Raw genomic sequence first — 24,222 nt, 5'->3', positions numbered from 1 at the left:
GACGGTTCCCTTACTAAGAGAAGTGAAGTTACAGGGAACCAGGCAGAGGGCCTTCTTGGTAGTGGCGCCTGCCCTGTGGAACGCCCTCACATCAGATGTCAAGGAAGTAAACAACTATCTGACTTTTAGAAGATCTGAGGGCAGCCCTGCATAGGGAAGTTTTTAATGTTTGATGTTTTATTCTGTTTTTAGTGTTCTGTTGGGAGCTGCCCAGAGTGGCTGGGGAAACCTAGCCAGATGGGTGGGTATAAATAATAAAATTATTATTGTTGTTGTTTATTGTCGTTACCTTGAGACCAGTTTCCCTGAAGGATCGCCTTACCCCATGTTTCCCCAGAGTATGAAAGAAAGCACCTTTCTGTCTCCAGTTTAAAAGGCGGTGATGCTTTCCTCCCCAGGCTCAAACCGACTGAAACTGACTGTCCTCTCAGAAGACAGGTTGCAGATGAAATGGAAAGAAACGGAAGGAAACGCCAACGGATACAAAGTTTGCGTGAAGCCCATGGCAGGTACATGGTGAGGAGGTCAGGGTGTGTTTCATCCCAGAAAGATACAGTGGTGCTTTGGTTTGCAACTGTTTTGGATTACAACAATTTTGGATTACAATCACGTCAACCCCGGAAGTGCGTGTCCCTTTTTTTGGATTAACCCCCCCCTTTTTTTTTTTTGGATTACAACCCTTTTTGTTGTTTTTTTGGAGGCCCCATTGGCGAAAGTGCACATTGGGTTACAACCTGTTTTGGTTTACAACTGGACCTCCGGAACGGATTATGGTTGTAAACCAAGGTACCACTGTACAAATCATGAACAGGGGGTGTGCATTTGTCTTTCACAACAAAGATGGTTAAGATTTACAAACACACACACACACACACACCCTTTCCTGTGTACTCCTACATTTGAGCATGTTTTCTTTGTTCACTTTCAGATCTTATAAATTTCTAAACCCCCCCCTTCCCCCGACTTCCGTTCAAGGCTTTTCAGAGAATGAATGCCCCATAAAAAATCCTCTTCCTGTGCACTCTCGGGACCATTAAGGAAGAATTAGCTGCATGCCCACTGTACCTTTAAAGCACATCTGAAGAACATTTCCCCCCCTCCAATAATTCTGTGCGCTGCAGTTTGCTATTGGTTGCTGGGAATTTTAACTCTGCAAGGGGTAAAACTACAGTGCCCATAATTCTTTGGGAGAAGGAATGTGCTTTCAATGCATCTTAAACATATGCTGTGGATATGCAGGTGTTTGATGGGACTTAGTCCCAGATAATAACGGGTTTTGAATATACTTTAAACAGTGCTTTTTTCTGGGGCACGCATACCCCTAAACATTTTGTGAATCTAAGTTTGACCTCATTGAGGGGCAGTATTTCAATATGAATAGGAAAATAAGAGTACTCCAAAACATTTTTTAAAAAGCACTGTCTTTAAAGGTATAGTGCAGGGGTCGGCAAACTTTTTCATCAGGGGCCAGTCCACTGCCCCTCAGACCCTGTGGGGGGCCAGACCATATTTTGAAAAATATAAATACCCTGTAAGCCGGTCACAGCTGCCTCTGGACCTGGAGAAGGAGAAGAAGAAGAGTTTGGATTTGATATCTTGCTTTATCACTACCCAAAGGAGTCTCAAAGTGGCTAGCATTCTCCTTTCCCTTCCTGCCCCACAACAAACACTCTGTGGGGTGAGTGGGGCTGAGAGACTTCAGAGAAGTGTGACTGGCCCAAGGTCACCCAGCAGCTGCATGCGGAGGAGCGCGGAAGCGAACCCAGTTCACCAGATTACGAGTCTACCGCTCTTAACCACTGCACCACATTGGAGGAGGAATGCATTCTGCACGCGCTCAGGAGCACGTCTCAGTGCCTCCCGCTCAACAGCATTGTTGACAAGCAGCAGCCGCTCCATTGGTCTGTGCATGCGGAGCTCCCAGGTGGTGTGCACCATGTGCTGTGCCCCTTCGTCCGAGGCCAGGTCGGCAGGCAGGCTGCGCATGTGGAGCGCCAAGCAGGCGGCACGCAGCTCGCCCTCCAGCTGCTCCAGCACGGCTGCCGAGCGCACTACCAGCAGCACCACCGAGCCAGGCGCCAGGCACGGGGCCAGCAGGCGCCAAGCTCTGGCTGAAGCCCTGTGACAGACCCGCCACAATGCCCAGATCCGCTGCCTGCCTGCTGGCCTTTCTGTCCATGGCCGCACCGGGTTTACCTCAGTGCGTGTACAGTGAGGCTTCTGATTGGCTGCAGGAGCTTCCTGCAGCCAATCCGAAGCTGTGCCAGCATCGCTGCCTGCCCAGAAGCCGTGCCAGTGTTGCAGAAGTCGGTCCCCACGTGACGAGGCGTTTGTAGTGCGAGGGGACTGACCAAGCAGGCGGCAGGGTCTGTGGGCCAGATTTACAAGCCTGGGGGGCTGCATCCAACCCCCAGGCCATAGTTTGCCGACCCCTGGTATAGTGCATACACAGTTGTGGTCAATGGTGGAAAGGATCTGCATTTTCAAAGTCCCCCCCCCCCCATCTGCTTGGATCGTTACCCCTCCTGTTTTTAATTCCAACAAGTTTGGAAAATATGCAGGCTTGTCATTCCAGCCCCTTGAGCTGATAATAATAATAGGTTTGCAATATCAGATACAAACTTCCTCTGGGTACATTCCAAGACTTTCGTGGGTGCTACCGCATTCCTGATCCGTTGAGCACATTATCTGTGATGTAATTAACTCAGCTGCTTAATTGTGCTTGCCTTTAGAAAAAAAGCTGCTCACAAGACAGTGAGAAGTGTTCATAGTTTATATCCGTCATGTTTGCTGTGGAATGAGAAAGCTAATGCGCTTAAGAACATAAGTATTGCAGCCCTAGGAGTGGTATGCCTCTGAGTAACATCTGCTTAGAACCACAAGTGGTTCTACGTCCTTCTTGTGGGCTTCTCTTAGTCACCTAGTTGGACACTGCAAGATTTCTTCTTCTATTCGCAAGTGCATAATCTAAGGAGGTAGGGTCTGTAGCTGTGGGATAACTCTTTTCCTTTTGATGCTTTGGAATATAGGAAGGGATGAGCCAAAGAAGAGTATACTGACCAGGGTTGCAAAGGGTTGGTTTATACTCTTTGCCTGGGATTTCTCCCAAAGCCAACGTCCAGAGCTTTAGGACCTTTATGAAAAAGCAGACAGAAGCTTCAGGTTCTAAGGTTAAGTCTGTGTACATACTGCAGCCTTTGAAGCTCTGTGGTTTGGGGTTTGTTAAAAACGCTTTTGTGGACATATCTGCAAGCTCTGCAGCAGGCTGAGCAGCTGTTAAATCATTGCCTTTTAGACACAAGGGGTATGTGCAGGTTTCACTGTTTCCTCCCCTTTCAATACCCACTGCACTCTTGTTTTACATTTTCCCCGTCTCTTGAGAGTTTATTGATATGAAGTCTGGTAACTTAGGCTCCTCAGGTTACCTTGCACTCAGCATATGCCCAGAGGCTCCCTTCCCTTGTCTCATTCAGGTGACTTCATGACTGCATTCCTCCTGTGTTTTTTTACAAGGCTCTCTGTGTATACTCCTTTCCCTTTCAACACCCAACACATTTTTTAAATAAAAAATACTCAAAGCTGACTGATCCATCCGAAGTCCAATAGAACATACTGTGCAGCTTCACGACTGAACATCTCTTTTCTTTTGGCAAGATGCTCTGCATATGCTCATTGGCTGCCGGTTCAGGCTTTGGCTCCATGTTATACCAATTAATTCTATGGGGATCATTGTGGTTTATTAAAGGGCAACATCCACCTCTCTTTTGCTAAAGTGCAACACGCATGGTGGATGTGCCTCAGATCTCCCACCATAAAGAGTCAGACAATAGGTTACATAGAATTGTAGAGTTTGAAGGGACCGACTCCCACAATCAAGAGTCGGGCAATATGTTCCTTGTTAAAAAAAGTTCACGGTCTTCTCTTCCGGCTGCTCCAGGTGACTCTGAGCAGGAAGTCATGCTGAAAACCAAGACCGCCAAAGCGACGGTGGGAGGGTTGAGTCCCACGAAAGAGTATACCTTGCAGATCTACATCCTCAACGGTTCTCAAGAGGCCCTCTTTGTCAAGAGGAAATTTGTGAGTAAGTGTGGCTTTCGCTCTCTTGATCTCTCGGTGCTGTGGACTGTGATGCTCAAGTCTTGGCTAGGGAGCAGTTTCAGGTCCAGAGCAGAACCAAGGCTGACCTAGCAGCACAGGGACAGAGTGTGGATCCTTGGATCAAACAAAATAAAAAAAACTCCTTCCAGTAGCACCTTAGAGACCAGCTAAGTTTGTTAGTGGTATGCGCTTTCGTGTGCATGCACACTTCTTCAGAACTTCTCCCTCTGCATTTTAATGTTGTAATGTTTAATCTTGTTTTTAAGTTGCATTTTAATCAATTGTTTTTATACCTGGTGTTAGCCGCCCTGAGCCCAGTCTTGGATGGGGAGGGCAGGGTATAAATAAAATTTATTATTATTATGAAGAAGTGTGCATGCATACAAAAGCTCATACCAATAACAAACTTAGGTTAAACCACAGGGCCTAGGACTTGCCGATCAGAAGGTTGGCGGTTCGAATCTCCACGATGGGGTGAGCTTCTGTTGCTCGATCCCAGCTCCTGCCAACCTAGCAGTTCGAAAGCACGTCAGAGTGCAAGTAGATAAATAGGCACCACTCTGGCGGGAAGGTAAACGGTGTTTCCATGCGCTGCTCTGGTTCGCCAGAAGCGACTTAGTCATGCTGGCCACATGACTGTATGCTGGCTCCCTCGGCCAATAAAGCAAGAGGAGTGCCACAACCCCAGAGTGGGCCATGACTGGACCTAATGGTCAGGGGTCCCTTTACCTTTTTAAGGTGCTACTGGAAGGAATTTTTTTATTTTGTTTCGACTACGACAGACCAACACGGCTACCTACCTGTAACTAGAACTTGGATTAAACAGAGTCGCTGCTTGAGAATTGGCCAATGGAGGCAAAGCTCAGAGAGGAAAAATGGAAGCTGTAGTGTCTGCCACCCACTGGGTTTGGTAGGGTGGAAGTCAGGGAGATAAGCCATAGAACCCCAAGCAAAGAATGTGTGAGGAGCACCTTCAAAATAGGGTGCTGTTCAGACCATGCCTGAGGGGAGTATTTATCGATGGCTGAGGTTCAGCAGAAGTGGAGCCAATGGAGGGGGAACATTGGGGAGCGCAGCTCCAGCCCTTTAGTCAGAGTGAGCCACCTCCCAAAAGAGCCAGTAAGTTTTTGTTTTCCAATGCTGCCACCACTGCTTTCGCCATTGCAGTTGAGGAGCTGAAGAACCTCTCCCAAGCCAGAAGTAACAGGAGGCAACCAACAGGCACTCCAGAAAAGGCAGAGGCGCCTTTAGAGACTCCAGCAGCTGAATACACCCTGGAGACTGAGGCCACTTCACCACCTGCCCGCAGTGACACACCAAGCGTGATAAGTATGTGGAGAGGTCAAAGAGGAAAGCGGGTTTGAACGACACCTGGGCTGAAGGGTTCAAGAATTGGATATTCAGCTGACATTTGGGGGAGATGGTGGAAGGGAGGGGAGTCACATTCTCCTTGCTTTTTTACATTTTAGGGAGGCAGGCAGGCTATCTTGGAGAGGTGAGGCAAAACTCACCATTACCTATTTTACCCCATGAATGCTGGCGGCCATTTTGTTTTCCCCTTGGATTTTTTGTTATTATTGTTATTGTTGTTATTATTTATGACTTTATGTCATGGCACAGCATCGTCGAGAGGTATTTCTGGAAAACAAAATGCCAGCAGCCAAGAGAGAGGTGTTTTTCTTCCATAATGTGCCCCAACTTCCCCTGAAAATCACTTCAAAACCGGCATGCCGTCCAAAGATTGTCCGTTCCTGTGTGGGATAATTCTTTTTCTATTGATGCTTTGGGAAACAGGAAGGGAAGAGCCAGAGAAGAGGCGGCAAAAAGCCATTTCCAAAGGGGCAAGCGAATATTTGCCAAATGCCGAGCTGACTGTGATGTCAACGGCACCAACAACCCTGAAGACGACTCTGTCAAGCCTAGCAGAATTTGAAATGGACTATCTGGCCCGAGAGAAAACATCCAGAGAAAGCTCACGGAGAGGTGAGGTTTGTTTCCTAGGCTCCTGTTTTTTCAAGTGTAACTCTTATGTGTCTAGAGAACACCCAGCTCTAAAAGTCCTCATATGAGCTTTTGACATAAAATCGATGAGTCGTATGGGAGCTCAATGGTCACTTAGTCAACCCTCTGGCAACCTACTCCTACAGAATCCCTCCAAAGTCACATCATCCTGCATTGATGTTCTCCTGTGGTCCCCCTTACTGCATCCTGGGTAGCTGCAGTTTTAGTGAGCCCTGGGGTAGCTCAGTCGGTAGAGCACGAGGCTCTTAATCTCAGGGTCGTGGGTTTGAGCCCCACGTTGGACAACGATTCCTGAATTGCAGGGGGTTGTATATATCATCCAAAGGCAGTTTGAAGTCAATATGGGACCTTGTGGTCCCATACAGTTCTAGGATCTATACTTTCAGCTCTTTTAGTAAGTGCACCTGGTATTCAGGAACATGCGTTAATTCCTTATTACCTGCCATACCTGGAAGAAAAAGCCAACCCGTCAACATGCAGGCTAGAGGGCGGGTTAATGCACGTGGTTTGGAAGGCACAATCTGGAAAGAGACTGGGTTTGATAAAGAGAAATCACCGAAATAATTTCAGCCCAAGGGGCTAAATGATAGTTAACATTGCACTAGGCAATCACGCAAACCTTGCTGGGATAAAGAGACAAAGAGCTGGATTAGAGCGGTGATGGAATTGACCTGACAGCACACACAAAAATCACATCACGGCAGATTCCCTAAGAGGTCTTTGTTTCAGGAGGTTGCCATATTGCCCCTGGCGCACCGGTGGTCTACGCGCAATGCGAGCTGGTACTTGATTAAGAGCAATCTGTCATCATTATTTGAATCTAATTTTCTGCTCTCCATTTGGGGGTGCGGTTGCATTTCCACCTGTGATAAACCATTTCACGAATGTCCCAGTCAAAGCCCCATGCCTAATCCCTAACTCCTCTTCCACATACCTGAAAGGCCATACAGGGGGATGGGGAACCTGTGGTCCTCTAGATGTTGGTGGACTTCAGATTAGGGCTGGGCGATATCTGGTTTTCAACATCATGATGTATCACCAGCTAAATTTCTGAACGTCTGAAATAAGGATGGAGCTATGTAGAAGCATTAAGTGGCTTCACGGTTTTTCCCACACTGTGATTTTTGCATAGCACCCATCCCATGATGCACAATATATTGCCAGGTCAAAAATTATGAACTTGATATCACAATATGGACTTCAAACTGCCTTTGGATTATATATCAATATATCGCCCAGGTCTAATTCAGATCCCACCATCCATGGCTCTTGGCCACACTGGGATGGAGCCAGGGCCAGATTTAGGTTTGATGAGGCCCTAAACTACTGAAGGTAATGGGGCCCTTCATATGTCCAGCTGTCCTTTGTCAACTACAAATTGTCGCTGTTTTTTGCGTTGAATATATGCTATATGGTAATTTATGGACCTAATAAGTACAGTGGTGCCTCGCAAGACGAAATTAATCCATTCCGTGAGGCTCTTCGTATAGCGGTTTTTTCGTCTTGCGATGCAAGCCCATTGACAGCTTAGCGGATTAGCGCTATTAGCGGTTTAGCGGCTTTTAAAGGATCAGCTGATAAGCGGCTTATCAGCGGATCAGCTGATAAGTGGCTTAGGGCTTAGGAAAAGGGGGGAAAAGGGAAAAAACCCCGCAGGAACTCACAAGACATTTTCATCTTGCGAAGCAAGCCCATAGGGAAATTCGTTTTGCGAAGCGCCTCCAAAACGGAAAACCCTTTCGTCTAGCGGGTTTTCCGTCTTGCGAGGCGTTCGTCTTGTGGGGCACCACTGTATCTAAAGCCATTTGCACATAACAAAATATGTATTTTATCAAAGTAATTGTTGAACTGAAATACAATTAAGAAGAAATATATTAATTGTGAAATACAATTAAGAAGAAGTATATTAATAGTGAAATAATTATTAAGCTCTAACTTAAAATGTTAGAATCTAGAATCTTGCTATAAAATGAAATAATAATAGGTGTAAATATATGATGCAAACTACTAATAATTTTAAATAGCAGAATGTGGGCACCCTATATATAGAAATGAGCAAACCAATGATATTTTAGGGAACAGGCCAGCAGGCGGGGCCCATTACTTACATCATAGGAGCCTACACAACACAAAACTGTTGCTGTATGTAGGTTTTATTTTATTTGTTTTTTATCTTATATTTTGGAAATGTATATCCAGTTTTCCCCCTTTACATTTTTTGGGGCCCCCAAGAGAGTGGGGCCCTAAGCTATAGCTTGTTTAGCTTATACAGTGGTATCTCGGGTTAAGAACTTAATTCAGGTTCTTAACCTGAAACTGTTCTTAACCCGAGGCACCACTTTAGCTAATAGGGCCTCCTACTGCCACCACTGCCGCACAATTTCTGTTCTCATCCTGAAGCAAAGTTCTTAGCCTGATGTACTATTTCTGGGTTAGTGGAGTCTGTAACCTGAAGCGTCTGTAACCTGAAGCGTCTGTAACCTGAGGTACCACTGTATGTAAATCTGGCACTGGGGGGAGTGAGTTGGACATCTAGAACCTACATGCTCCCTATTCATGCTCTACAGCAAAGGTTGGTGTGCCAGACATCACAGCACCTCTGTAGGTTCTTCCAGAGAAGAAGAAGAAGAGTTTGGATTTGATATCCTGCTTTATCACTACCCTAAGGTGTCTCAAGGGACACGGGTGGTGCTGTGGGTTAAACCACAGAGCCTAGGACTTGCCAATCAGAAGGTCGGTGGTTCGAATCCCCGCAATGGGGTGAGCTCCCGTTGCTCGGTCCCTGCTCCTGCCAACCTAGCAATTCGAAAGCACGTCAAAGTGCAAGTAGATAAATAGGTACCGCTTCGGTGGGAAGGTAAATGGTGTTTCCGTGCACTGCTCTGGTTTGCCAGAAGTGGCTTAGTCATGCTGGCCACATGACCCGGAAGCTGTACACCAGCTCCCTCGGCCAGTAAAGCGAGATGAGCGCCACAACCCCAGAGTCCGCCACGACTGGACCTAATGGTCAGGGGTCCCTTTACCTTTACCAAGGTGTCTCAAAGCAGCTAACAATCTCCTTTCCCCTCCTCCCCCACAACAAACACTCTGTGAGGTGAGTGAGGCTGAGAGACTTCAGAGAAGTGTGACTGGCCCAAGGTCACCCAGCAGCTGCATGTGGAGGAGCGGGGAAGCGAACCCAGTTCACCAGATTACGAGTCCACTGTTCTTAACCACTACACCACACTGGCTCTCGGTGGATAGGTTTTGGGTTGCTACTCTTCCTGCGAAGGTTAACTACACACGGAGTTGCAGGTTCTTTTCATTCTCATATTTAAATGAGAAGCACATCTATGCACCCCCTTTCTCAACCCGCCCTCTCACCACAGTTTCTCACTTTCATTGCGACACCTCTGCAATGACTGACATCGTCCTGCTCGTCGACGGATCCTGGAGCATCGGGAGAAACAACTTCGGGCTCATCCGAGGATTCCTGGCTGGTTTGGTCGCACCTTTCAACATCGCTCAGGACAAGATAAGAGTGGGTGAGGAGCCGCTGTGTGCAGGGAACATTTTCATAGCAGGACAGTTAGGGGCAGAGGGGCCAGCTTGCGAGAGCGAGGGGGGACGTCATGCGTGTGAGCATCTCACCTCCCTTCCTATGCCAGGCAGAAGCCTCCTGGGCCTTGGGAAGGAGCCATCAAGGAAACATTTAGGGTTCTGACCTAGTTCCCCTAGTCCACTGAGCACACACCACTGGTGAGGAGCTTTTATTCTGCCAAGTATCCCAGTTCAGAGACAATGCAAAACATTGAAGGCAGCCCTTTTTAGGGAAGCTTTTAATGTTTGATGTAGTAAAAGTATTTTAATATTTTTGGGGGAAGCCGCCCAGAGTGGCTGGGGAAGCCCAGCCAGATGGGCTGGGTATAAATAATAAATAATAAATTATTATTATTATTATTATTATTATTATTACTACTACTACTACTACTACTACTACTGCTATTACTATTATTATTATTGCATCCTTTTTCTATGGGAATCAGGGCTACCTAATGGTTAGCTGAACCAAAGCCTTTTTTATCTTTCTTGTTTCCAAACAAAATAATAATTAAAAAAATGTTATTGTAGAAAATATGGTCATATTCAAATACAGAACATAGCCACAAAATTAAAAGTTAGATAAAATATTGGTAATACAAGCCATAGTAGGCCTACATTTTTGCATCTGTTTGCTTTTTAAAGTTTTAATTCTCAGCATTTCAGTGCATATTCCTCCTGGCACATATGTTTTGGCAAGCAACTCTCCCAATATAATGCATTTTTGTATGCTGTTTTCACTCATAAATGTATTTTTGTACACTTTTTTGTGGGGGAGGCTTGGAAACCTCTATCACAAAATTTTGAGAGGTGCAAATTTTGAAGGATGGAATTTTGGTTCACCGAAGTTCAAATGAGATAGGTTCACATTGAAATGCAAAACCAAACCGAATTCCTTCCTTGTTCCAAAGTCACAGGGTGTTAAAAATACATAGAAATATCAAAGGGAAGGGAAAAGGACAAAAAATGAAGGCCTACAGACTTAATTTGTAGTGCACTCTGATGCATGTCAACTTAACGTAAGACCTGATACAAAACATCTAGCATCTGAAATATAAAATTGAGCAGCAACTTCCAGATACGGATAGCTTGTCATAATGTCTTATTGGAAATGAACTTGCAAACAGCTACTCTAGCTGATTTTAATTTTAAAAACTGTTTTAAATAGTTGATTCTATCTGTTTTTACCAATAATTTTATTCTTTTATTATTTTTGTAAACCACATTGAGGGTTTTTGTCTAGGTTTTTTTTTAACAATTAGGGAGTATTATAAAATTTTATGAAATAAATGAATAAAATAATAGTGTTCTGTGCAAAAATATAATTAACTGATTGTTCAGCCTGCTCATCAAACTACAGTTACTAGAATTCTATGAATGCAGACATGGCATTTGTTCATATAGCAGTTTTGGACCCAACAAAAAATAGAGATGGAGACACTTCAGTCTATACTAGGCTTTAAACCTAGAAACTTCACATAGTTTTTCTTGTTCCTCTCTGTAATACCTCTATGATAGGGGTCCATGTTGCTCCTGTCTTGCAAATGCTGAGCTAGAAGTCACAGACGGGGGCTTCCCAAGGCCACCTGGAGAAACCACAACAATTTCCCATCTTTTACAACTAAAGCCAGAATCCTGTCTCCACTGCGCCCCCTGCAGGCTTGTTCTCTGACCACTTCCTGTTGGCTTCCTTGTCCCCTTCCAGCCTTATCCCAGTACAGCAGTGACCCGCGTACAGAATGGGACCTGAATACATACTCCACCCGGGATGAGGTATTAGAGGCCCTGAGGAGCTTGCAGTATAAAGGAGGCAACACATTCACAGGTAAAGTCCGCTGCTTCTCTGGGTCAGGTAGAGCGGCCGGTTAGGCAGCCCTAGAATAAGAAAAGAGGATTTGCATCACACCATCCCCACCCTAAAAAAGGATTTGCATAATATTTGCATATTGCAATTTATGTGTATTGACACAGATTTGGAAATAATTCACGGGGGAACAATTTTTCCCCCCATTTTCTGTTGCATGAGATTTTTCAACTGTTCTTATATGTTCTTTCAATGCTGATTTCAAATGTTTACACATTTTTGTCTACTTGAAGAAGCCATGGTCCGATCTGAAAAATACAAATATTTAGGTTACAAAACTATAAAAAATAAAGAAAAATTAAGTTTGCAAAACAATAATTACCATGTGGTTAGGGTAGATCAACGTGTCAGTGTCAGAAATTGAAAGACAACTATAGCACGTACATGAAAATCGATTTCAGATTTGAAATCAGCATTGAAAGAACATATAAGAACAGTTGAAAAATCTCATGCAACAGGAAATGAAAAAAAAAAATTGTTCCCCAGTATATTGTGCATCCCAAGGGAATACATTTTTTTGCATACCTCCACCTACACATAGATATACATGTCATTTTCAATGCTATACATGGCATGTTCAATGCTATATAAGTCACTTACATTTATACTCATATTGTACTACTTTGGCTACGTGTTTAATAAAATATTGAATTCTTGCATTGTGAAAAACAAAAGATTATGGTGAAAAGTGAAAAACTTGAATTGCAAAAAAACCCCTAGAGCTTACAGAACAAAACCAACTTCAGATATGAAATCAGCACGTCGAAATTAGGTTAGAACAACTGCAGGTGTCAATGCAACAAAATTTTTGTTTCCCAGTGTTATTGTAACATAAACAGAAATACAGTGCATTGCACCATAGTGGGTAAGATGTCACTCACAGCTCCATGATAAGATGGAGAGCACATGAAGGGAGAAATTGAGTGTTGCTCAGTATGGCACTTCCAGTTCTTGCTTGCCTCCTCTAAGCTTTTGTTTAACCCAAGCCTTCTGCCTTTCATCTTTTCTCTTTCCAAGGACTGGCGCTGACGCATGTCCTGGAACAGAACCTGAGGCCCGAAGCTGGTGCGCGGCCAGAAGCCCCCAAGCTGATCATTCTCTTGACTGATGGCAAATCTCAGGATGATGCCAGTCCGTCCGCCCAGACCTTGAAGGATATGGGAATAGAGATATTTGCTGTTGGTGAGTTCATGTCTCCATGGGCTTCTGATTTGTTTTATTCCAAGTGTTGGTGCTGACCTTGAAAGCCCTAAACGACCTCAGCCCAGTATACCTGAAGGAGCATCTCCACTCCCAGACACCGAGGTCCAGCTCTGAGGGCCTTCTGGCAGTTCCCTCACTGCGAGGTTACAGAGAACCAGGCAGAGGGCCTTCTCAGTAGTGGCTCCCGTCTTGTGGAACGCCCTCCCATCAGATGTCAAGGAAATAAACAACTATCTGACTTTTAGAAGACATCTGAAGAAGGCAGCCCTGTTTAGGGAAGTTTTTGCATGTTTGATGTTTTATGGTGCTTTTAATATTCTGTTGGGAGCTGTCCAGATGGGTGGGATATAAATTTATTATTATTATTATTATTATTATTATTATTATTATTATTATTATTATTAATTGTTATTATTTGCAATTTAAAATGGCATGGGAAATGTCAAGAACTGGAGACTTTTCATTCTTCCTGAATGCTTTAGAATTATAGTACCAAAAAGACTCTTCGCCAGACCCTCTGTTGCCATCTCATACTGACAGCCCCTTAGTATGCCTGCTAACCATTAGCCATTACATTACAGGGCCCTTGCATGCAAGCGAAACACACACAAGGGCTGTTGAGTGGGGTAGCGCGGCAGCAGTGAGAGCTCCCATTTTGGAGGGCGCCATTCTAGAGCCCTTAGAGCAGGCACCCCCAAACTCAGCCCTTCAGATGTTCTGGGACTACAATTCCCATCATCCCTGACCACTGGTCCTGTTAGCTAGGGATGATGGGAGTTGTAGTCCCAAAACATCTGGAGGGCCGAATTTGGGGGTGCCTGCCTTAGAGTATTCTTTTCTAGACTTTTCTCATCCTCTTCGGGCTCTGGAGAGGGTCTCCCCACGAATCACAAGGACTTTCGAGCTCTCTTCCACCATTTTAGGTTAGAAAAAATTGAATTAGTTATTTCCTGGCTCTGCACATATACACAGTCATGTGCGAGTCAGTTCTGCATAAGTGGGCGGTATGCCTGTATACATTTTTGGGTGTTCCAGGCACTTTTCATACAGTGTATTCTTATACTCACCATGGCCCTGTAAGTATTATCAGTCGCATAGTGTAGATCAGGGTTTCCCAAACTCAGGTCTCCAGCTGATTTTGGACTACTGCTCCCATCATCCCTGATCACTGGTCCTGCTAGCTAGTGTGATGTCCTGGGATTCGGACTCGGAGGCTGAATCTGAGGGATCCCAGCCTGCACAGGATTCCCCGCCTCCAGAACCCGCTGAGCCTGGGCTGGGGCTTGAGCCTGAAGGGTCCTCACCTGTGCTGGATCCTCAGGTGCAGGCATCAGCTGAATCCGCTCTGGCTCCGGAGGTGATCGAGGACCCATTGCCTGCAGATGCTCCACTCTCAGCCCTGTCAGGGGAAGCTGAGGTTGCCGCTGGGTCCGGTAACCCTCTAGCCTCTCCTGAACTGCAGAGGCTCAGGGCAGAGAGGCAGAGGGAACTAAGTTCCTGCAGGAGGAGTGCTCACCTCCAGGCCAGGAGAGGCGAGTCACCTGTGGACCGGGGCCGCCCTATGCCTCGGGGCAGATAAAAGCCAGCCAGTCCCAGTCCTAAGTTGTGGGAGCAATGTTGTTGGTAGCCAGTTCTGGCCTGCACCCTGTCCTGCCGGAGCTCCTGACCTCACCCGACTCCCTGCCTTGGACCCAGCTTCAGCTTTGACAGACGGCCTCAATACTGCTCCCTCGACCTCGGACTGGACCCAGACCTTGCCTCACAGTTAGCCCACGGGACCAGCACAGCTCAGGATGATGGAAGTTGTAGTCCAGCAACAGTTGCAAACCCAAGTTTAGGAAACCTGTTGTAGATGGAGGGAAGGCTCAGAGAGAGTGTTGTGCCAAAGGTCAGCGAGGTGAGTTTGTGGCAGAGAAACCATTTGATGCAGGATGTCTCAATTCATGACTCTTACTGCTCAGCTGTCAAGTCATTTGTCCACCTGGTACCTACTTAATTTGCACATGGGACTCAGAGGCTTACTTCGATTTCCTAGGGGTGAAAAATGCAGACGAGGCAGAGTTGCGCCATGTGGCCTCCGAACCTTTGGAACTGACGGTGTACAATGTACTGGATTTTCCTCTGCTCAGCTCTCTGGCCGGCCGGCTCACCCGGGTCTTGTGTTCCCGGATCAAGGAGATGAATAAGGAAGAGAACACAGGTGATGTGAACACCACTTCCTTGTTGGGTTTCACGTCTTCTAAGGGAGACTCCACACCGTCAGTGTTTTGTGGGACAGATTCAAGCACATATCCGGAAATCTAAGGTAAAGGGGACCCCTGACCATTAGGTCCAGTCACAGACGACTCTGGGGTTGCGGCGCTCATCTCGCTTTATTGGCCGAGGGAGCCGGCGTACAGCTTCCAGGTCATGTGGCCAGCATGACTAAGCCGCTTCTGGTGAACCAGAGCAACGCACGGAAATGCCGTTTACCTTTTTTACACCCCAGTGTTGCAAAAATGCTCAGCCTTGGGCAAAAGCAAAGGTGACAGTCTTCTTCCTTTTCCTTTTACAAGGCTAAAGCTCCACCATTCGGCAGTTTGGTGGGAAAGTGTCAGCAGGGAACACCAAGTCAACAAGCCCACATCTCACACCTCCTGATGTGTAAGACTTCTGGTTTCTGAAACCAAGAGTGTGGAAGAGTCCTGCCTCCTGCTACCCCTTACAGATCTGTAACACAGGACCCTAGTCAGGGAAAACACGAATGAATGCAGCAGGTCCAGAGCTATGCACAGAGTTGGTTAAGTTGAAATTAAAGTTGTATGTATAATGGATTCAAAGAAGTGAATAAAAGGTAAAGGAACCCCTGACCATTAGGTCCAGTGGTGGCTGACTCTGGGGTTGCGGTGCTCATCTCACTTTACTGGCCGAGGAAGGCGGCGTACAGCTTCCGGGTCATGTGGCCAGCATGACTAAGCCGCTTCTGGCAAACCAGAGCAGCGCACGGAAACGCCGTTTACCTTCCTACAGGAGCGGTGCCTATTTATCTACTTGCATTTTGATGTGCTTTCTAACTGCTAGGTTGGCAGGAGCAGGGACCGAGCAACGGGAGCTCACCCCGTCGCAGGGATTCGAACCGCCGACCTTCTGATTGGCAGGCCCTAGGCTCTGTGGAAATCTAGTTTTGTTCAATTAAAACAGATTCACAGGCCCTGTCACCCTAGCACAGCAACTCCACTTTAAAAAGGAAGCAGACGTTTTAAAGGAAATTTAAATCAGACAGGGATATGCATTGAAAAGTGTGGGGGTGGACACAGGGCTAATAGAAAGACATGTAGACGCCTTGCAAGCAAACAAGGTTGAATGCAGGATGGATGTTCATTCACCCTTCAAACAAATAAGAACAAATGTTCAATATTGACTGGTTGGTTGATTGAGTGCTTAGATTTCTGACTTGCCATTTACCATAAGGTCCTAGGGTGGGTTGCAACAGTAAAATATACCATTATAAAACAAATGAAGACCAGTTATAATCTAATTTGGTGGGAACAAATTGGAATGAATGCTTAATTGTCTGGAGGAACCCTTAGACAATTCTTTCTTACAAAACCTTCTCTGCTTGAAGTTCCTCCATGAGAGTCTACCACCCTTCTAGGCCATTGGTTCCATTGAGTGGCGAGTTCCCGCCTCCCCCTGGTGGAAATAAAGACACATGACTCAATTATTTAGGTCAATAGCTAAAAACGGCCACAACTTTATTGGTTACAGGTAATGAGCGGTATTGGCTTAGGCATTGGTCGTAACGACTATCCGGCTTCAGCCTGTCTGCTTGAAGCCCGGGAGGGGTTAACCAGCAGTAGGGAGAGTCCTGCTGATGCACATCAACTAGGAGCTCCCCCGGGGTCACCACTCGGGGGCGTGCCTTAGGCCCTCACCTCCATAGGCTTTGGACAGGGCCACGCCCCCCGGAATCCTTTATCGGACTACCCTTCAATATGTGGGGCAGGTGATGGAGCTATCTCCCCTCTTCCATCTACAGAGCAATACCAATGCTTAACCGCCAATACCAAGAAAGTTGTGACGATTTGCTACGAAGTAGGCAAAAACCAAGTGGCTGGTGCCAATTTGCCAAGTGGAAAAAATTTCTACCAGGCCCCTCAACGGCGACCAACTGAGGTCCATAACAATGTCGGAAAGAAAACCTAAAGGGCGGGAGGGTGGGAAACCGGAGCAGCTGAAGCGGCCAAAATAGGGAGATCCCCGGCCACACCAGTGCTAAATAGCGCAGGCCACGCCCCCCAGGCCAGCCAATTGGCTGCCCAGGGGATGACATGGCCGGGGATTGCCTCAATCGCACAGAGGCTGAGAGCCAGCCCCCGCGCACATGGAGGGGGCGTGAAGCCCGCCACCCCACCTCCTCTCCAGCTCGGAAGTGGCTTTGTCAAACCGCTTTCACCGTTTGGAAGTTCCTTCTAATTTTCAACCAGAACCTACCCTCTTGTAACTTCAAATCAAGTCCTGTGCTCTGGAACGGCAAATAATCTTTGACCTTGTCTATATAGTGACTCCTTCAGGTATGTGAAGAGTGTTGCCATGTCTTCTGTCCTCCAGGTGAAACATGAATCTATCTTACAACTCCAACCTGCTTATGACACTGCACAACCATGATGGAAACCTATAGCTTTCCAGATGTTGCTGGACTCCATCTCCCATCACCCCATCCAGCAAGGGTCAAGGATGATGTGATTTGTAGTCCAGCAACACCTGGAGGGCCAAAGGTTCTCCTCCATTGCAATATAAGGTCCCCTCTTCCTTTTTAATCTCAGAACAGTCTCTTGAGTTGCATTAGGTTGAGAGGTATTTACTGGCCCACAGTTTTGGCCAACAACCTTCATGTCCATGTGAGGACTTCAGATCAGATCTCTCTACTCCAAATCCAGAGCTCTTTCTGCTACATCACATAATAAGAAATGGTTGCCAAATTTGCAGGTGATGACCTTCTCAAAGCCATACTGGTGAATACTGGAGCCCACCTGAGCCCAACCAATCTTGCTATAAAGGAGGTAACGTCCAGAAGTATACGCCTCATCTGGAACCCCCCTGTGATACCACCTAAAAAATATAGGGTGGTCTATTACCCCTCTAGGGGTGGGATTCCCAAAGAGGTAAGTGGTCCTGTCTTTGATATCTTAAACTTAGTTGGATCCACCAGGTGGGCACTAGCAATGGCACATTCCTAACAGTCCAAATCAGAGAAGAACTCCTGGGACTGTACTGCTTGCCTCTGACTGAAGGCAAGCAATATGAGTTGCTAGGAATGGGCAAATATGTCCGTTTTCTTTGCTTTCAGTTTCTCATCTTTCCAATCTTATGTCCAGTCCTCCACATTTCCACATCAGTTAGTGATTTCAGGGGGTGTGGAATCCTGGTGAAAATTTGTGTGCGTGAATTTCATTTTTGCGTGAATTTCTTCAGCTCTGCACATTTTTATATGGATTTTTTTTGTCAGATGTGCACATTTCCCCAATGACATTTCCGCAAATAGAATGCATTTTTGGTACGCGATTTTCACTAATATATGTATTCTTAACTTAGCATATGCATTTTTGTACATGTTACTTGACTAGAGAATTGTACTACAAAATTCAGAGTAACACAAATTTCTGAGGATTGCAGTGTTTTGTGCTCACATTGCTCTGTAAAGTGTGAACTTGGTAAGCTGGCCTTTAAATGTGAATAGAATTGAGTTTCTGAGACCTTTGGGTATAGGGCGGTACAGAAATAAAAATAACTAACTAACTATTATTATTATTATTATTATTATTATTATTATCATTATTCTCCATCCTTATGAGCTGCTTGTATACCAAACTAGGCTCTGGCAATATCAGTAGTGGGGACCACCCTATGATCCATTTGTGTATGCTATTTTCACTCATGTGCATATTTAGGCACATTCCCCTCTAACATATGCATTTTTGTAAACACTGGTTGGAAAAGTGCATCACAAAATTCAGAGGCATGTGAATTTCAGAGGGCAATTGCATTTCGGTTTATGTATTGATTTCAAATGTACAAATTAGGTAGTTTCTCATTGAAATGCAAACAAAATCAGATTTTTTTTAATAAAATAAACTTATTTATTTGGTTTTGCAGATTAAAATTTTACACATATCCAACATACAACATAGCAACAAGATTCCACAGTATCTCCTGGACTTTCCTCCTCCCCTTTGTGGGTCCTATTGTTAATCATTTCCTCCTGCATCTTGTATAATAAGCCAAATCTTTTGCCTCTCCGTTGTGTCTAAAATTCACCATTAAACTACAAGTGTTATTCCAACCCTACTAACGATTTTGACTGTTTACAGTGGTTTTTAAGATAAATTTCCCCCATTCCTTATTAAAATTTTGGTCTTCCTGATTTCTGATTTTTCCGGTCTTTTTTGCCATTTCGGCAATATTTAGGCAACACAAAGTCTCTAAAAATCTTTAAATGAAGTGAGGCACTGCAGTGACTACATTATTACATGAGCAGTGTTCCACAGCATTTGATATTTTCATTTACATACATTCATTCGAAATAAGATGGGTTTATGAAGCAATTCTATATCCTCCCACCACGCTGACAAAGAATTCAACGAAACAGTAGTCAATATCTGGAATCACTGTTCAGTGTTGGACCTTACATTTGCTGAATACACAAAGCTTCACAGCTTGTCTTTCATCGTACAAAGTCTGGTACCTCGCTTCATTTAAAGATTTTCAGAGACTTTGAGACTAAACATTCCATGTTGTACTTATTACGGTTTGAAGGAATTCTATAAAGGTTGTCTATTGCGTATGTACATGGTCATTGTGTTGCCTAGATATTGCTGACGTTCTCTTTGCAACACAGGGGTTTGTTTAATTTTTGCCATTTTGGCATAATCCATTGACTTGATCTGCCATTCTCCTCTGGTAGGGACTTCATCTTCTTTCAAACAAAATCAGGTTCCATGACCATCCTCAGTGCAACTTCTGTGTATATTTTTAGGTTGTTTTAGATGGGGCAGCCTCGGCCGTGCAGCTCCTCAACTTGACATCCCACACAGAATATCTGGTTTCAGTGTTTCCTATTTATGAGAACGCAGTTGGAGATGGACTCAGAGGCATCACCTCAACATGTAAGCCAGGAATTGATTGACTGGTCTTCGGTTTAATTGTGTCCCAGGTGCTACTTTGATAGCCATGCCCCTTATACTGAGGTTACCAGATTTTTTTCAATGAATCCAGGGTCACTTTTCAACTTCAGTGGATCTTGTCAGGAGACTGATTTGTAAATCTGGGGACTGTTCCCAGGAAACAGGGACATCTGGTAACCTTACCTTATACCAGCCAGAAGGTCTTGCTCTGAGATCATGGCTCAGATGATCTTTCTCCTATCTTTGAAGCAGACATTCATGGCTAATAAAAGACCTCTATCTGATAAAGAGAATATTTAATTAAAAAATTGCTTAATATTCTTAGCCTTGAAATATTTTAAGCCTGTTATTTGCTTAATGGTTAATAGGTATTTAATCTGCATAATTTGTAGACTGTGCAGATACGTGTGTTTATTTTCAGAGCAAAGTAGCATGTTGTTTTGCTTGGAAAATGTTCACATTTGGCAGCAGTTTTGGGTGAGGAAATGTACTTCTCTTTGATAATTTGTCTTTTAATGTTTCGGCCCCATAGTGCCTCTCTCTGCCCCTGGGTCCCTCAGAGCTTCTGAAATCAGCCACAACAGCATACGACTGAGCTGGGAGCCAGCAGATGGAGCTAGCCAGTATCTGGTTCTTTGCTCCTCAGCACCCAATGGAGCAGAAGATGTTACCAAAGAGGTAAAGGATATTGGTTTTGACTGTAATCACAATGGTGGGTTTGGGTTTTTTTGAGGGGGAGGCATTTAAATGCGCAGAGATAAGATGCATCCCCTATACAAAGCAAAGTGAGATTTTGATGTCGGGATCACCCCTGAGTCAAGAGGTGAGTTTTACTCAGGCTCCTGAATGTGAGTTCTGTTAGTGCCTGCCTAATACAGTGGTACCTTGGGTTACATACGCTTCAGGTTACAGACTCCGCTAACCCAGAAATATTACCTCAGGTTAAGAATTTTGCTTTAGGATGAGAACAGAAATCGTGCTCCGGTGGTGTGGCAGCAGCAGGAGGCCCCATTAGCTAAAGTGGTGCTTCGGGTTAAGAACAGTTTCAGGTTCAGAACGGACCTCCGGAACGAATTAAGTACTTAACCCGAGGTACCACAATAAGAATAAGAATAAGAATAAGAATTTATTTATACCCCGCCCATTGGGCTGGGTTTCCCCAGCCACTCTGGGCAGCTTCTAGCAAAATATTTAAATACAATAATTCATCAAACATTAAAAATTTCCCTAAACAGGGCTGCCTTCAGATGTCTTCTAAAAGTCAGATAGTTGTTTATCTCTTTGACATCTGATGAGAGGGTAGTCCACAGAGTGGGCACCACTACTGAGAAGGCCCTCTGCCTGGTTCCCTGTAACTTCGCTTCTTGCGGTGAGGGAACTGCCAGAAGGCCCTCAGAGATGGACCTCAGACTGAACAATGGGGGTGGAGACGCTCCTTCAGGTATACTGGGCCAAGGCTGTTTAGGGCTTTAAAAGTCAGCACCAACACTTTGAATTGTGCCCAGAAACATACTGGAAGCCAATGTAGGTCTTTCAGGACTGGTGTTTTGTGGTCTCGGCAGCCACTCCCAGTCACCAGTCTAGCTGTCACATTCTGGATTAGTTGTATTTTCTGGGTCACCTTCAAAGGTAGCCCCACGTAGAGCGCATTGCAGTAGTCCAAGTAGGAGATAACCAGAACATGCACCACTCTGGCGAGACAGTCTGCGGGCAGGTAGATGGAGCTGGTAGACAGCTGTCTTGAACACAGAATTGACCTGCGCCTCCATGGACAGCTGTGAGTCTAAAACGAGTCCCAGGCTGCGTACCTGGTCCTTCAGAGGCACAGTTCCCCTATTCAGGACCAGGATGTTCATTGGGAGCACATTCCAAAGGAGAGATGCCACCACACTAAAAGCCCTGGTCTTAGTGGACATAAGACAAGCCATGCATTACTCCTAGAAGTGTCTCTCCCAAGGATCAAAGTGACCAGGCAGAATGTATGCAATGCAATAGGGAAAGGTAGAATTTGATGCCCAAACTCCACTTAGAAAACAACAACAACAACTAAAAAACCAATAAAAAGAGCATAGAACTGTAGAGTGGGATGGGACCAGTTGCCTGGAGTGTGGTGCTCACAATGCCAAGGTTACATAGAATCACAGAATTGTAGAGTTGGAAAAGACCTTAAGGGTCATCTAGTCCAACCCCCTGCAAAGGCGGGAATTTTTTGCCCAATGTGGGGCTTGAACCCACGACCCTGATATTAAGAGTCTCATGCTCTACCTATTGAGCTATCCCAGGTTATGGGTTTGATCCCCATATGGGGATCTGCGTATTGCAGGAGGCTGGACTCGATGATCCTCAGGGTCCCTTCCAAATCTACAATTCCATGATTGTATCATAGAATTGCAGGACTAGAACTCATGACCTTGAGATTCAGAATCTCTCTCTTTTTTTAACATGATTTTCCATGTTTCATTACATTTTCATATCGTAACTCCATAACTTAAGACATTGCTTACATAAAGCATCGACCTCCTTCCCTCCCTCTAACTGACTTCCACACAACTTTACCAATTTCTTCCCATTTCTATTATCACCTTTTTACCTTATATCTATCTTTTAGCATTCACCTTCTTATATGTAAACCAGCTCCTTATTTTCACATTACCAAACATTTCAACTCAAACCTACAAACGTTTTCAACTGTTTACATTTTTATTTCATTTAAAATATAAATTTGCTCCAGTCCTTTTGAAACAGTTCATCACGCCGATTCCGGATCTTCGCCATCAGCTTTGCCAACTCCACGTACTCGACCATCTTTATCTGCCAGTCTTCCAGCTGTTGTTGATGTGCAGTGTCCCGTGCACAGCGGAAGGATGAGGAGTACGTGCCACATACTCTATATTGCTTTATTTACACTTCAAAGCTGGTATGTTACAGAAAAACATCTTGCCTCTGCCGGAGCAGAGAAAGCATCCTCTCTCCTCTAAAGCACGGAGAGAACAACACACTGAACTGCAAAGAACAGTGAAAAAAAACAGGAAACCAGTGTACGTCACATCCAGTCTCCTTTCCCGTGGGAAAACCCAACAGTACAGACTGTGGAATGTAAACATTGTCTTGTGACAAGCATTTCGCTGCACAGTGAAGAGAGCAGAAACCAACATCCTCCCCCTTTCTGTGAACATCACTGGGCAGCGTGTTCGTACAATATCAGTACAAACCCAACTTCTGCACATAGGTACAGTGTTGATCCCTTGATACAATCTTGGACAATACATCAGCAGGAATTTCATTACCTGGCATATAGGACACCGTTACGAGTCCCTTCTGAATACGCTCCCTAGCATGTTGCAACTTCAATTGCAAGTGCTTCGTGCTTTGCTTACAACCTTCAGAATTCAGCAAAGCCAAACATGCTTTGTTGTCCTGGTAAACCTGGATTGGACATTTGACAGGAATTTTCATGTCTTTGCACAATTGTAACAACCATTCACAATCTTTAAGTGAATAAGACAGTGCATTCAGTTCAGCTTCACAAGTACTTAAGCTAACTGTTGTTTGCTTCTTGCATGACCAACCAAATAGACCCTGATTGTACATATAGCAAACTCCAGGCGTACTTTTCCTGTCTGTAGTGTCACTTCCAAAACTTGCATCTGCAAATATTTCAAGACCACCAGACTTCTGATTGTTAAATCTCAGTCTGTAATGCATAGTGCCCTTTAAATACCGCGCTATGCGTTTCAGAGCTTTCCAATCCTTAACAGTAGGATTGTTGACTTGTCTGCTTAGCAAATTACAGCTAACAGCAATGTCTGGTCTTGAACATCTGGCAATGAAGTTTAGCTTGCCTAGCACACTTCTGTACAGTGTAGTGTCAGAAAATGCTTCTTCAGTGTCATCTACCTGATAACCTGTTATCATAGGTGTGTCTACAGGGTTGGCATCCATCAGGTTTAGTTTGCTTAACACATCAGCAATTTTCCGTGACTGGTGTACTAGAATGTTACCATCTTGATTTCTCTCTATTTCCAGAGATAGGTAGTTGTTTACCTCACCAAGATCTTTCATGTCAAAGTGCTCTTTCAGTTGAGCTAGGGCGTTATTGTACATTGTGACATCCTTCCAAAAGGATCATCTTAAAGATCATCAACATAAAACAAACAATACAGTTTCTTTTGCCCCTCCTCTTTGACAAATACACATGGATCAGCTTTCCCTTGTTTAAAACCTAGAGAAAACAATACTTCAGTGAGTTTTGTGTGCCAACACCTTGCACTTTGTTTGAGACCATAAAGGGAC

General features: G+C 44.9%; 1 protein-coding gene across 1 annotated transcript in view; it reads left to right on the top strand.

The window, feature by feature from the left end:
- The window catches only part of COL20A1 (collagen type XX alpha 1 chain), a 147,952-nt gene that overhangs the window by 21,563 nt on the left and 102,167 nt on the right, over positions 1-24,222 (top strand). The window contains exons 3-13 of the mRNA XM_081867488.1: positions 399-509; positions 3,938-4,081; positions 5,266-5,427; positions 5,893-6,081; positions 9,489-9,644; positions 11,405-11,524; positions 12,581-12,745; positions 14,802-14,966; positions 17,735-17,910; positions 19,782-19,911; positions 20,462-20,607. Coding sequence (XP_081723614.1) covers positions 399-509; positions 3,938-4,081; positions 5,266-5,427; positions 5,893-6,081; positions 9,489-9,644; positions 11,405-11,524; positions 12,581-12,745; positions 14,802-14,966; positions 17,735-17,910; positions 19,782-19,911; positions 20,462-20,607 — 1,664 coding nt within the window. The remainder of the gene's footprint in view (positions 1-398; positions 510-3,937; positions 4,082-5,265; positions 5,428-5,892; positions 6,082-9,488; positions 9,645-11,404; positions 11,525-12,580; positions 12,746-14,801; positions 14,967-17,734; positions 17,911-19,781; positions 19,912-20,461; positions 20,608-24,222) is intronic.

The sequence above is a fragment of the Podarcis erhardii genome, assembly GCF_964252035.2.
Source record: "Podarcis erhardii genome assembly, chromosome: 6".
Taxonomy (NCBI): domain Eukaryota; kingdom Metazoa; phylum Chordata; class Lepidosauria; order Squamata; family Lacertidae; genus Podarcis; species Podarcis erhardii.
Note: the sequence above shows the minus strand (reverse complement) of the source record. Positions and strands in the feature narration are given on the sequence as shown.